The 14,588-nt window shown below is 41.8% G+C and overlaps 1 protein-coding gene across 7 annotated transcripts in view; it reads right to left on the bottom strand.

Moving 5' to 3' along the window:
- Positions 1-14,588, bottom strand: part of grid1a (glutamate receptor, ionotropic, delta 1a) — a 325,765-nt gene that overhangs the window by 58,795 nt on the left and 252,382 nt on the right. For all 7 annotated transcript variants that reach the window (XM_061788917.1, XM_061788916.1, XM_061788919.1 and 4 more), the window contains one exon: positions 1,188-1,241. In XM_061788917.1, the coding sequence (XP_061644901.1) occupies positions 1,188-1,241 (54 nt within the window). The remainder of the gene's footprint in view (positions 1-1,187; positions 1,242-14,588) is intronic.

The following is a 14,588-nucleotide window of genomic DNA, read 5'->3' as shown; positions in this document are numbered from 1 at the left end:
CTGCAAAAGCCTTTCCTGTGCTGCTTTGTGAGGCATACAAAACCAATAATATGAATTAAAAGAGGCAGACAGAAAGGCTTTTCAGAGAGCTCAAGGCCTCTTTAGCCCATGTGGAGCAATATTTTACAGACATGCCTGGATGAACTGATTCAAAGCAAAAGGTAGTTATTTAAAAAAACAAAAATTAATGTAACGTTAGGTGAGGCAAATTGGACTGCAAGCTCTGCAATACCAAATGCCTGATTAACCTTGAGTAATCAATATTCAACCCCCTTGGTTAACGATTTATCACCTGAACTAAATTACATTTAACTGCAACAAGACTGCCACTTTGGTTTGCAAAATGCTGTGAAATTAGGCATTCCAAAAGAATAACAGCGAACTTGAAAACTTGGAATGGGTGTGTTAATAGATTAACAGATTGCTCATGTGTTTCAGGTCAGTTGTGTGGAATATTTAAGTGATGAATTGTATCTAGAAACAATTAAGGCACAATAGGCTGTGGCACTAGGCTGTAACCAAATTCAGTAGCTTGCTGTCGAAAAGCGTGGACTATGACATCATCAATGAGACACGTGACACCACATGACAAAATTCACAGTGGGGCCAAAATTAAAAACTGGGACAAAGTTGCGAGCCAAACTCAATGGCATAATCCCCCCAAAATGTTCTACTCATGAATCATCTGAGCGGATCAATTGAGCCTTATGCACTGATTCCAATGATATCTTTCCGCACTCTAGCAAGTGATGTTTCAGCATGCTAAATGCTCGCCAGTCTTTAAATGTTTGTGTGTGTGTGTGTGTGTCTGTGTGTTATTCTAGACAGCGAGTTCCCTCCTGGGAACTGAAATGCTAATTTTTTGGAAGGTCAACTGGGAACAACCCTTTTATTCACTTCCATCCGTTTGCTTTTTAGAATAATTGGAATCATTGGAAACATACAGAGGCAGTTAAAAGAATGGCGGGGCGGTCCTTTATTCACTAGAAGCGCACTTCACTGTTCCGCTATGATGTCCACTTTAGAGCGTTTAGCTTGATGTCGGTTCAGAACATGCTGACATCACGTGTTTAAATAAAAAAGGCCATTGTGCGGTATCAAATAAAGGTTTGTCAAACAAACAGCGTAGAAATTACAAAACCCGGAATAAAAGTGCATTGAATCAGCATGTTTGTGTTCGGACTCACCTCGTTGGCATAGACCCAGTGACTGTCCTTGGACGCCAGGTTGGTCTCCACAGCCTGCACAGATAAAGCAAGAGAGATGGGGGGGGTAAGCCGGTGGAGCTTTTAACATCCCTGTGAGCGATTCATGGCGGTCTTTTAATGTCAGTCAAGCCTCAGGGAGCCTCGCAGCTTCGTTTTTGTAATTCAAGACCACCTGTAACATGGAGAGCGTCTGACAGGCCATGGGGCAACAGTGATTAGCATTAAAATCACAAGCTTTTTCGCCACAGTAAACCTTAAGGTACCTCCTGAAACCATAGTTCAGCAGGCATCTAAGGATTAACTCTGGACTTTGCGTTTTCTTTGAATTTTAGCAGCTTTTTGCAACACTCAATCCAAAAGATGGACCAGTCTTTTGTTTGGCCCTTGGCATTCCCATAGTGTGGCATGTGGGGGTGCGTGAGCGCCCTCCAAAGCGGTATGCAATACGAAAAGTATAAAGTTGGACTGTTACACAGTGAACTTCTGTTTATGGATGGAAATACATTCCAGAACACAATATTAAACCCACCATTAATTTTTGTATATACGTACTTCAAACACATTTAAACTGCTTTTTTTTTTTAAACCGGCACGGTGGACGACTGGTTAGAGTGTCAGCCTCACAGTTCTGAGGACCCGGGTTCAATCCCCAGCCCCACCTGTGTGGAGTTTGCACGTTCTCCACGTGCCTGCGTGGGTTTTCTCCGGACACTCCGGTTTCCTCCCACACCCCAAAAACATGCATTAATTGGAGACTCTAAATTTGCCGTAGGTGTGAATGTGAGTGCGGATGGTTGTTTGTTTGTATGTGCCCTGCGATTGGCTGGCAACCAGTTCAGGGTGTACCCCGCCTCCTGCCCGATGACAGCTGGGATAGGCTCCAGCACGTCCGCGACCCTAGTGAGGAGAAGCGGCTCAGAAGATGGATGGATGGATGTTTTTTTTAAACACGTAAATGTATTTGAATAAAAAAACAAATTTTAAGCATAAAATGTATCGAAAATACTAGAGGTATAATATTGTTGTGTCTTTGTACATGGATGTGCCTTTAAGAGGCAGCGTCTGGTGGGGTGGCGTGTGACAGCAGTAAGTACTGTATGTGTGCGAGTGTCTGGGCGTTAGCTGTGGCCCACAGCATGACAAAATCATCAATACTTTCAAGAGCGTGGGTTTGGATTTTTTTGGGTTGGGATGCACTGGGTGGGGTACGCTAAACCTGTCAGCCTGTTGAAGGGGGTAAAAAGGTTTGGGAAAGGCTGTTATACAAATTAATGCAGTTTTAGGCTATACACAGTTTCTTTTTAATTCTTTTCACAGTTTGGGAATCTGTTTGGGTAGTGGGTTTTTTCATTCAATAACAATTAAAACACGATTGTACTATTGTACTATTTCAAAGCAGTTAGATTTATGATTTTAACGCAGGAAATCAGAATGTTTTCTACTCATTAGTTTTTGGCATCATCTACTACATTCTACATGAGAACAGGGTCAACGTGGCGACGGAGGTACGCACATTAATCACCTGGGTGAATCAATGGGTGTCGTGTATTAAGGCACGAGCACGGATTCCACTGAGACCTTTTCGTACGTTTGGATGTGATGTTTCAGAATGATAAATGAACGCTAATACTGTATGTCTGTGTGTGTGTGTGTGTGTGTGTGTGTTTCTCTGGACACTAAGCTCGCACTACGCACTGAAATTTGGGAGCAACCCTCTAATTTGCTTCTTTCCATTTGTTTTTTGTCTGTTTTATTAAATATTTGTTTTTGAATATTTGGAATCATTAGTAACAGAGTGGGAGAGTTGGGGATAAAAGTGCACCAACTTTGGGGCTGCACTACATACCTCAAGTTTCAGAAATGCTGTTCGATGATGCAAACTCAATGTAGCTATAGGGCAAATGTGGCTTGTTTATATTTTTTGCTGGGGATGGATGCAGGCACACTAAGTCGGAGTGTTATTGGAGTGCGTGGCTGAAAGAAAATGGGAAAGGCTGTTGTACAACAAAATCACTTAGCTTCTGTATATGATAAACCAGATTTCTTAGGACTCGTCGGAACTCTTTTCCACTTTGCATCAGTCCATCTCAGATGAGCTCGGGCCCAGAGAAACCGGCAACGTTTCTGGGTGATGTTGATAAATTACTTTTGCTTTGCATAGTAGAGTTTCAAGTTGCACTTACGGATTTAGCGCTGAACTGTATTTACTGACATTGGTTTTCTGACGTGTTCCTGAGCCCATGTGCTGATATCCTTTACACACTGATGTCAGTTTGTGATGCAGTGCCGCCTGAGGGATCGAAGGTCACGGGCATTCAATGTTCGTTTTCAGCCTTGCCGCTTACATGCAGTGATTTCTCCAGATTCTCTGAACCCTTTGATGATATTATGGACCGTTGTTGATGAAATCCCTAAATTCCTTGCAATTGTACGTTCAGGAACATTATCCTTAAACTGTTCGACTATTTTCTCACGCACTAGTGAACCTCGCCCCATCTTTGCTTGTGAATGACTGAGCAATTCAGGGAAGCTCCTTTTATACCCAATCATGGAACCCACCTGTTCCCAATTAGCCTGTTCACCTGTGCGATGTTCCAAACAGGTGTTTGATAAGCATTCCTTTCTCAGTCTTTTTTGCCACCTGTCCCAGCTTTTTTTGGAACGTGTTGCAGCCATAAAATTCTAATTTAATTATTATTTCCTAAAAACAATAAGGTTGATCAGTTTGAACATTAAATATCTTGTCTTTGTAGTGTATTCAATTAAATATAGGTTGAACATGATTTGTAAATCATTGTATTCTGTTTTTATAAATGTTTTATATATATATATATATATATATATATATATATATATATATATATATATATATATATATATATATAGGGCTTGGGCGCGGCAGCGGCTGTGAAAGCTCATGTTTTTGAATCTCTGTTACATCTGCGATGATGCAACAGTGTTCACCTGCGATTCAAATCTTGAATTGCAGCACAACCAGTGGCCGACTGTCGGTCTCTCATGAAATGTAGTTGCCAAACCACGCATACCGCGTGACCGTTCAGTCGGTTTCCGCTACGTTGTTTGGTGTGCAGCAGGCCTTTGATTTTTTTGCCATGTTGTGCTGTTGGGGATTGGGTGTGGCAACTCTGTCAGGGTGTTGAAGGAGGTGCATGGTATGAAAAAGATAGGGAAAGTCTGTTGTAAAACATACAATTACATACGAATCCACTATAAACTGGGTTTGTTTACATTTTTTCAGGTTTATTGGGTTTCAATTTAAAAAATAAAAATGGATGGATGGAGTTATGTTGTTGAGCACGGAGCGTTAAGGAGGTGTGTGGCTTAGAAGGTATGGGAAAGGCTGTTCTGAAATATGAAGAATGTGTCGAAAGGGACAGGGAAAACAGCCCAAAAACAATCCACCTCAGGTACGTACATGACACTAATCTGAAAAAGCAATCCGATGGAAGCAGCAACAGTTCATACCCATCAGCACCACGTAACACACTCGTTGATGAAAAGCCAGCATGAATCTAAGCACCGCGAGCCACTAATCTTATCTCCCAACCTCAGAACAGTCACGCTTAGATGTTAATTCCCCTCTCATTTATAGATTTCATCAAGCCATACGACGTCCATCGAGTCCAAAAGCAATATTTACCTCCACGCTTCAGACGCCACATCTCGGGGGCCTAATTGCGCAAAACTGCTTTGAAATTTAAATGGGGTGCAATGAAAACATTGATGCGTGACTTGCAAGACGTGCTGCTCATACAGTTGAGTACCGTATTTTCACGACCATAAGGCGCACTTAAAAGTCTTACATTTTCTCCAAAATGGACGGGGCGCCTTATAGTGCAGCACGGCTTATGTGTGCACCGAGTTCCAACATCTATAAATGTTGTTGTGTGATGAGCGCTCCGCTTGACTGACTGGGAGCATTTCCTGCCGACACGCTGCTTATACAGAGGAAAAGCAGACGTGGCTGAGGACAGCAGGTGGACGTAAAGGGGGAAGGGTGAGCGTGAAGGAGGACGCTAAAGGCACGCCCCAGCAGGTATATAGCGCGGGTATGTGCATTGTGCAAAACATCGGTTTGGCTAAGGACCCCCGAAAATGGCTGCGGTCAAGCCAGCCTCCACTCGTAAAGTAGGAATACAGACAGCCGCCCCTAATTTTGTTCATACTAGGCATTACGGTAATAAGTCGCCAACTCGTGGCGAAAGCCACCTTCAAAATAAAAGCCTCCCAATAATACGGACGTATCTCATAGATTTTTTTAACAGATTTTTCTGTCAGGAGTAATGACAGCAAAATATGCAGTTTTCAGAGACTTTTACTTTGAAATACAATATCAGATCTTCATCAAACCTCTTTTAATGGAATCCTTGGTGGTCTGTCACACAGATCTGGACTTGTCTTGCGATACCAATGGGATTATGTTGGATTGGCTTTGGCTCAGTAGGTAGAACAGGTTTGAATCACTGCTACGACTGTCCGCATGTCGAAGTGTCCTTGGGCAAGACACTGAACCCTAATTTGCTCCCAGTGGGCCTGGCAGTGCCTTGCATGGCGCTTTGGGCACTGTGATGATGTAGTGCTATATAAGTGCAGTCCATTTACCATTTATTTTTCTTAAGATATCAAATAAACAAAATTTTTTAATGTATCTCAAGATTCAAATTAACTTTGCTGGTTGCATTCCTTAACCGAAGAGCACTGACATCCGTATTATTGGGAAGCTTTTATTTTGAAGGTGGCTTTTGCCGCGAGTTGGCGACCTATTACCGTAATGCATACTATGAACAAAATTAGGGTCGGCTGGCTTGACTGCTACTTTATGAGTGGAGGCTGGCTTGACCGCAGTCGTAAACTGCACCTACGAAGAGACACGCTTACGAAGCACAGTTTAAACTGCAAGCTATCAGTTACGCGGAGGAACATGGAAATCGAGCAGCCGCAAGAGAATTCAAGATCAACGAATCCATGGTTCGCAAGTGGAGGAAGCAGGAAAACGAGCTTCGCCAAGTCAAGATGACGAAGCTGAGTTTCCGCGGAAACAAGGCGAGGTGGCCCAAGTTGGAAGACCAACTCGAGCAATGGATTAATGAACTCCAACCGCTGGACATCGGTGTAAACAAGGCGTACAAAGTGAAGATGCGAGCCATGGATGACAGATGGCGAACACAGCTTTACTAAGACTAGGAGGCAGCGCCGGGCGAGTTACACCACAATTTGTGAATGGATTGTGGATGCTTGGGCTAACGTGTCTGCTTGCACTGTTGTTCGAGCTTTCATAAAAGCCGGCATAATTTCTGAGGACCCGCACGGCAACGAGACTGTGGACTCCGACAATGACGAGAGGGAACCAGGCGTGTTTGATGGAGAACTTGCCCAGCTGTTCATTTCGGATACAGAACAGGAGGACTTCGATGGATTTGTGGATGAGGATTGATCAAAAAATAACGTGAGTACATTGTTAAATTGTTCAATAAAGTACAACCAAACTCCGTTTTGCTCCCGTTGCCTTTTTAAAAACATTGTTTTAGCGCGCATGCATGCTACCGTATGTTTTAAGCTAGCGTTTTTTTTACCATGCCTGCGCCCATTAATACAGTGCGCCTTATGTATGTGTTAGATCTAGAAATAGACCCCGTAACTGAGACGTCGCCTTTTAATACGGTGAGCCTTATGGTCGTGAAAATACGGTAATACATTTAGCACATTCATACGTACTTACAAATTTGAAACATCTACTGAACATCTAATGAAAAGAACAGACAACCTTCAGGCACGCCATAACAGGACTGAAGGGCTTCTTCATGGAAGCTGCGTGTCACAGAGAGGCAGTGTGCATTTGTGAACAAAGACAGGAGTAAGAAGAGCGTAGGCTGCACAACTTAAAAGTAAAAAAGCCGTAGGGACACTTTAGTCGTAGTAGTAATAGAGGAGAAAAAACAAAACGCAGACAAATGCGGGAAGTCGTGCAGTCTCCCGCAAGGGGGATGAGTGGGCGCATGTGTGCACGTTAATTTTAGAACGTCGAATGAACAAATGCATTCTTCTATGCAAACACTCTTCAAAAACTCTTTAATGCTTGGCTTGCTAAACATTTTCTTTATCAAATGAATAAAAGAAACAATGCAATTTCTCACTGAGGTTAAGATACGAGCTGAAAAAAAATAAAAAATTGTAGGACCACTACTGCAACCAAGATCGATAGGTCTTGCCCAGACCTACTGAGCAATAATCCAAGACATATTTAAGGTGATTAATAAAAAATGATAAACTGAAGAAGGGTGGTGGGGAGCATGTCCTAATATCAATATAAATCAATAGTATTCTTGTCCAGTCATACAACAACAAACTCACATATTTCAAAGAGACAGTATGTTCAACTTGAAATTGATAAAAGAGTCTAGGACTTCCCATCACTGACCTAAGCTCCCTGGTCTATCATTCAAAATCAGTAGGGTTCTCTCTCTGACTTTGAACAAAAATCCATGACATGTTTCAGGTGATCAAATTAATACGAGGAACCAAAGAAGGTTGATGTTGGACCTCAGCTAAAATCATCTTAGATCACATAACAACACAAAATAATGTTCTTCTCCAGACATATGAAAACATCCTCAGATAATTTGTCCACATTGTGACTGGTCAAGGTGAATAGGACGCAGGTATCATTCAAAGTGAGTTCTTGTTTTGTCATTGAACAATAATCAAATGAGACATTGAAAAAGGTCTTCAAGTATTAGTATTCTAGACCTACAACAATAACCTCAGAAAGAAGAAGAAAGTCCATCAAAAATGATGACCAAAAGAAAGGTGGTAAGGGAATTGTGTGTTTGAACTTTGAAGAATATCAATTGAAAAACATAGGTTTGACATTTGAGTCAGACTACCTCAGTAGGGTTCTTGCCTTGAGAGCCAACAATAATCAATTAAATCACAGGAGTCAAACTGGTGGCCCGGGGCCAGATCCGGCCGCCACATCATTTTATGTGGCCCGCGAAAGCAAATCAAAATTGCTCATTGTGTTCTGGTGTTATACCATTGAGATATTTGCAAAAAAAAAATTTGTGTCCAATCCCCCTTTGAAAAGAAATGTAATAGTTGAAAAACGTGTTTTGATAGGCTACTGATTTCAAAACTAGCTATTCATAAATGTGTTGTGTATATTGTATGTAATTACAGTATAGGAGGTAATCTTTCATCTGTATGGGTACACAGTTGTAGCAGCCTTCCGAGGGAAGTCATAACTACGATGTGGCCCGTGACAAAAATTAGTTTGACACCCCTGTATTAAATGTTTCAGAAGAGTCGTAGGGTTCTTGCTTTGACCTACAACAATCGTACATATAAAAAAAATCTCAATATGTGATCGGTAGAGAGCTGGTGTACTAATTTAATTTTGGAAGTTTTCCATCTAGGTTCTTGCTCGAATATGCCCTGCCCCCCCCCCCCCCCCCCCGCCTCAAAAAAATAAAAAATCAATTGATAAATGTGTAAAATAATCAATTAAACCTTTGAAGAATAAGTTTTAACTTTTTATTCCAGCTATTTCATTTTCTAAAACCACTAGGGATCTTTGATCTTTGAAAAGAATTTGATTAATTCCACCTTTTTGTTTTATTACATTATCGACAACATGGAGCATAGGGAAGACAAATCCCATGCAGCTCTATCGCCTGAATACATATCCCATACATAAGCCATTTGTTGCTTTGTAACAATATAATGCAAACGACGTGTAGCATATCATGATAAAGTAGGTTACTAATTAGGATGCCAAACGAGCAGCACTTAGAAGACAAAAGTCATCTGGATTACTATTCCTCCATGTTGTAATGTGCCCAATCAGCCTTTTCCTAATCGAATTTGGAGCCAAGCACGGATTCCTTCCAGCCCCCTCAATTGCAACGTATCACACAGCCATCTCTGGAAATCCACTCAGGAGCTTAAATGCTGTCAACAAACTGGGCTGAGTAATTTTGGCTTTGTGAGTCGTCAACAAAGGTAAAAGATGACGCAAGTGTGAAACTCCGGAGAGCAACACACTCAATGAGATGGGAGAGCCTGGAGTGACATCTGAAGAATATTCCGTGCCCTTGATACCAACATCTCAAATCGGCAAAAGAAGGCCCCAGGCGTGTTCTTATGCGGCCGCCATAGCACAGAGGCGGGCCCAGGCAAACGCCAACGCCAATTTAAAGCAGAGGCAAGCCGAGAAGAGGATTGAGAGAAAGTGCAGTGGCGTATGCGGAAACAGGTGGTGGTAGTGGCGGGGGGGGGTTGTTTGGATGCGCTCCAGACGGCAGAATTTCTTCATTGGGAAAAACATTCAGGAGAATCATTTGCTGTAAATTCCCCCCGACGTTCACTTTGAATGCCGAGGGGGAAACGAACACAGGGCTGAAATGCATCAAAGACTATCATAACACACAAGAAGCTGTAAAAAGCACTTGGGCAGGGTACACACATACTGATTTTTAACATCTTAGACGACTTTTAAAATGTGACAAACCCCACACATGACCAGAAAAAACAAAAAAAATCTGCATTTGTGGACTTACTGCTCTCATAGTGTGTTGTGTACTCGAGATCAGCACAACAAGGCACATACATAACCACCGACAATCGCGAGTCTGTTCTATGGATGCACCGATACCAACACCAATATCGATACCAACACCAATATCGGTTCTATGGATGCACCGATACTAACACCAATATCGGGTATTGGTGCTGATCTTGTAAACATTTTCCAATACTGTACCAATACCTTATCACCAGTCTGACATATACCTTGGAGCCATGTCAGTCGTGTGTGTGTGTGTGAAGATATTTCGCATATATAGTGTGATGAGCTGCGTTTCTTTGCCGGCCCGGAATATTTAATAATTGGGTGTATTCTGTATATTCTGTGTATTCTGTTCGTGTTCTTTATTTTGCTCATTACATTTGTTTGTTATGAGCCTGTGATCTGTGTCACCTTTGAAGTGACATTTTGCTGTCAGAAATGCACTTTTTCCGCATTGAACAAATTAGAATTGTTTCTTGTTGTGCAGAGAAAACTGTTGTAGGTAACTCCATGGATCTCTATGTCAGTTTTGTTTTATTTTTTTTTTGTTTCTATGTTATTTTTCACTTTTTTGACATGTAATTAATACTGGCGTGTTGTTCAGTGCGTGAAATGAAAGTAAATGAGAAATAAGGCTGGATTCCAATCTTGCTTGTATTCTGAAAACTTGCATAGCTTACCTTAAAGGGTATGTATCCCCCCGCTTTAAGCTTCACTTAGTACCGATACAGTGGAACGTCTTCATTTTCTAATGCCCCTGAAGTCATACAATTCAGACAATTTTCTAAAGCCGCGTAAAACAGAGGTCGGAGGGAGAGACTTCACCTCAGTGAGCAAGTATTCCAGTCCCATAGTGTTGGCTTTCTTTGATTTTTTTTGCGCCACCACCACAGAAGAATGCTGGTGATGGAAAACAAAAGTGTGCTGGCAACCCTACAACCAGAAATGAAGCCTATTGGGACGTAGCGGAAAGTCGTACATGCGTCTCACTTTGTCTTGGCTCCTTGGTAAAGTAATGAAAATGATTAGCCAAACAGCTGAACAATTTTAAGAAAGAAAATAGTCCTCAAAGCATGGAAGAATATCCATCCATTCTCTGTACCACTTATCCTTACTCAGGTCATGGGTCTGCTGGAGCTAATCCCAGCTAACTTTGGGAGAGAGGCTGGGTATACCTTGAACTGGCCATTCAATCAGAGGACACATATATACAAACAACCATTCACACTAAAAGACAATTGAATGTTGGAAAATGTATGCAGGCACAGGGAGAGCATGTGCAGATTTTTGAACCTGCGAGCTCTGAACTGTGAGGCAGATGTGTTGACCAGTCGACCACCGTGCCGCCATGGAAGCATATGACACTAGTAAATTCAAAGCTTATCATGGCAATAACCAAGCCGCAACACAAATACGTAAATCTAGTGGGTTTAAACTGTAGAGTACGACATCAGAGTAATCTGATTAGAAGCCTTTAGACCAAGCCTATCTTTTCTCGGCAATCACGTTAACTTCTGAAAAGCCCTCCATGTTGCTAAAACTGCTTAATTCTCGCGATATTTAGTTTTTCCCAGTGGGAAGAATACTCAGAGATTCTCTTAGCCTCTTGATAGGTTTTGTCAAGCCATGATATCCATGGTGTCAATTTCGATCCTCGAACAAATAACCCATGGTTGTTAACGCTAGCTTCGGTCCCTGTGTCGTTAGCTTTCCACACATACTCCATGGTGTTAAAAGCGCTAGCATCCAAAGCAGAAAGCTAAACTCCTAGCTTTTCCCAGAATATCATTACCTTCTGTCATGCCATGACATCCACAATGTCACTTTTGATTCTCAAACAGAAACTGTCAAGTAAATAAAATACAAACCAATTAAAATAAAGGTTCATCTAAATTAAACAAGTCGCACTTTGTTTTTTGTTTTTTTCCTCTCAGCATTCACGTCCCAATCTAAATATCTTGAGATATGTTATATTTTCAAGCTAAAATATTCTACCGTGTTGAACTCATGAGGCGTGATGAACATTTATAATAGCTTTCTTCAAATAACCATAACCAAATCAATGACACTATATTACTTATTACCATAACAATTGGTGCCGGTCATTTATCGGTCATACTAACACCTGATTGTAGAGAATTAAAAAGGAAACCAATGACCTGAACAAATGTGTTCTAACCATTCGTCAAGGTCAGGCGTAATCTCATCTCCCTATTGAAGGTGATACTACATGAGTACTGCAAAACAAATAATGACTGCCATCTGCCACAGTGCTAATATTGCTAGCTTCTCTCTGCATGTTGCCTTGGTATCTTGTTAGCCTCCCATGTTTTTAAAGCATCTAACTTTCCACAGGTACCCAACTTAGTCAAAACTGTTAGGTTTCCTTAGCATCTCGTTAGCTTGTTGCTAAATGTGCTATTTTTTTCGGTCATCTTGTTAGCTTCTCACAGGTCGGGCATGTAGCTATTAAATAGCTATTTGCTTTTTTGTAATACTATCTACGTTGTGTAAATATAAAAATGTGTTTTAACAAAGAAAGAGGCACGTCCAATTTTTTTACGTAGAGATGAATTTATTTTGAATTCAATTTTATTCATTTGTATTAATTATGGCTTTACCGTTGCCTGTTTTTAGTGGACTGTTATGACCTCTGTTTTTGTTCAGCTAATATTAGTAAGGATACGCGGAATGTAAGATGAATGAATGAATGAATAATATTATTACATATAATGTGTGGAACATTGAGTGCTGCCACGTGTTTGCAAAAAGATTTAAACATCACGCACGGAGAGGCACTTTAACGGAACATGAATTTGCATTTCTGAAGGACTCCCTTGGGGAGGTGCTGAGCACAAACTCCACACTTTCACCTGGGGGAAATTTAGCTTGTGAATCTTTGATAAACTTCAATTGCTGAGCTGATAGATAGTAATGAATCGGGATAATGAAGAGAGAGGAACCAGACTAGCATACCAAAAGCCATTTTTTTTTCATCTCGTGTAAATACAATTATACCATAAAACTACACATTTTTAATACTATTGTTTTTTTTAAATATAATTTACAAGAGTAAGACATCAATGACATGAAGGAGGATTGTTTATAAGTAGCTGAGTAAATGTGCGTTCCAACTGGAATAAAAGTACACTTTTAGAACCACATAGCTGTGTTTATTATTATTCATTGGTCGAAATAATTGCATTTTTGGGGGGCACAACAAATTCTTTTGCAAGGGTGTGTGTATGAAAATTTATGTATTTTAAGGGTGCAAACACAGCTCACCCCAAAACTATCTCAGTGGCAAAAGTTAGGAAAATTAGTCAGCGACACCAGTTTCAGCGATTAAAATAAATAAATTAATTAATAAAAGTTAGCTCTATACAGCTACTGCAACAGGATGCACGGAAGTCTTTAGGACCCATGCATGAAAATTTTACAGGAAGTCATCTATTTTGGCCATTGTAAGAACTTTGTACATTTCCTATCTTTTAATGACGCACAACCTTCCTTTCACACACTGGAAACACATTCTGAAAGAGTTAAGACATGTTTTATTTGGAAACATAAATATGGAACACGTCACAGCATGGGGTGGGATAAATCGCGCCCGAAAAAAAAAAAAATAATACTCTGAAATCTGTCAACTTGTTTTCAAAAGAATGTCTCAAAAATCTTCGATGCAGAGGCAGATTAAGTGTACGATAGCGACCTCTTCACCTTGTTTCCCTGATACATTGTGAAGACATGATTGCTCCATTTTCCTTGCCGCCAGAAATAGACTGTGGCTTTGATATGTCAGGACGCGTGCGGCGAGCTGACACATTAGCATCACATTAGACTTAGAGCGGCTTCTCAATCACCTAAATGTCACGCCCCGACATGACAAACATGGCTGGTGAGGCCTCGCTGTTGCCTCGTTTTTATCATGCACGATCTCTGAAAAAGGACCACTGGGTCACATCTGACTGACAGTCTGCAGAACACTGCACACTTATTCCATCCATCCATCCATTTTCTATCGCTTATCCGAGGTCGGGTCGCAGGGGCAGTAGCTTTAGCAGGGACGCCCAGACTTCCCTCTCCCCAGCCACTTCATCCAGCTCTTCCGGGGGGATCCCGAGGCATTCCGAGGCCAGCCGAAAGACGTAGTCTCTCCGGCGTATCCTGGGTCGTCCCTGGGGTCTCCTCCCGCTGGGACGCGCCCGGAACACCTCACCAGGGAGGCGTCCGGTAGGCATCCGTATCGGATCGATGTGGCGGAGCAGCGGCTCTACTCTGAGATCCTCCCGGATGACCGAGCTTCTCACCCTATCTCTTAGGACACCCTGCGGAGGAAACTCATTTGGGCCGCTTGTATCCGGGATCTTGTTCTTTCGGTCACAACCCACAGCTCGTGACCATATGTGAGTGTAGGAATATAGATCGACCGGTAAATTGAGAGCTTCACCTTTCAGCTTAGCTCCTTCTTTACCACAACGGACCAATACAAAGTCTGCATCACTGCAGACGCTGCACCGATCAGTCTGTCGATCTCCCGTTCCATTCTTCCCTCACTTGTGAACAAGACCCCGAGATACTTGAACTCCTCCACTTGGGGCAGGATCTCATCCCCGACCCGGAGAGGGCACGCCACCCTTTTCCGACTGAGGACCATGGTCTAAGATTTGGAGGTGCTGATTCTCATCCCAGCCACTTCACACTCGGCTGCGAACCGCTCCAGTGAGAGTTGGAGATCGCGGCTTGATGAAGCCAACAGAAATCATCATCTGCAAAAAGCACAGATGCAATACTGA

Source organism: Phyllopteryx taeniolatus, chromosome 11, assembly GCF_024500385.1.
Source record: "Phyllopteryx taeniolatus isolate TA_2022b chromosome 11, UOR_Ptae_1.2, whole genome shotgun sequence".
In the NCBI taxonomy this organism is placed as follows: domain Eukaryota; kingdom Metazoa; phylum Chordata; class Actinopteri; order Syngnathiformes; family Syngnathidae; genus Phyllopteryx; species Phyllopteryx taeniolatus.
The sequence above is the reverse complement of the archived record's forward strand: the minus strand, read 5'-3'. Positions and strand labels throughout refer to the sequence as shown.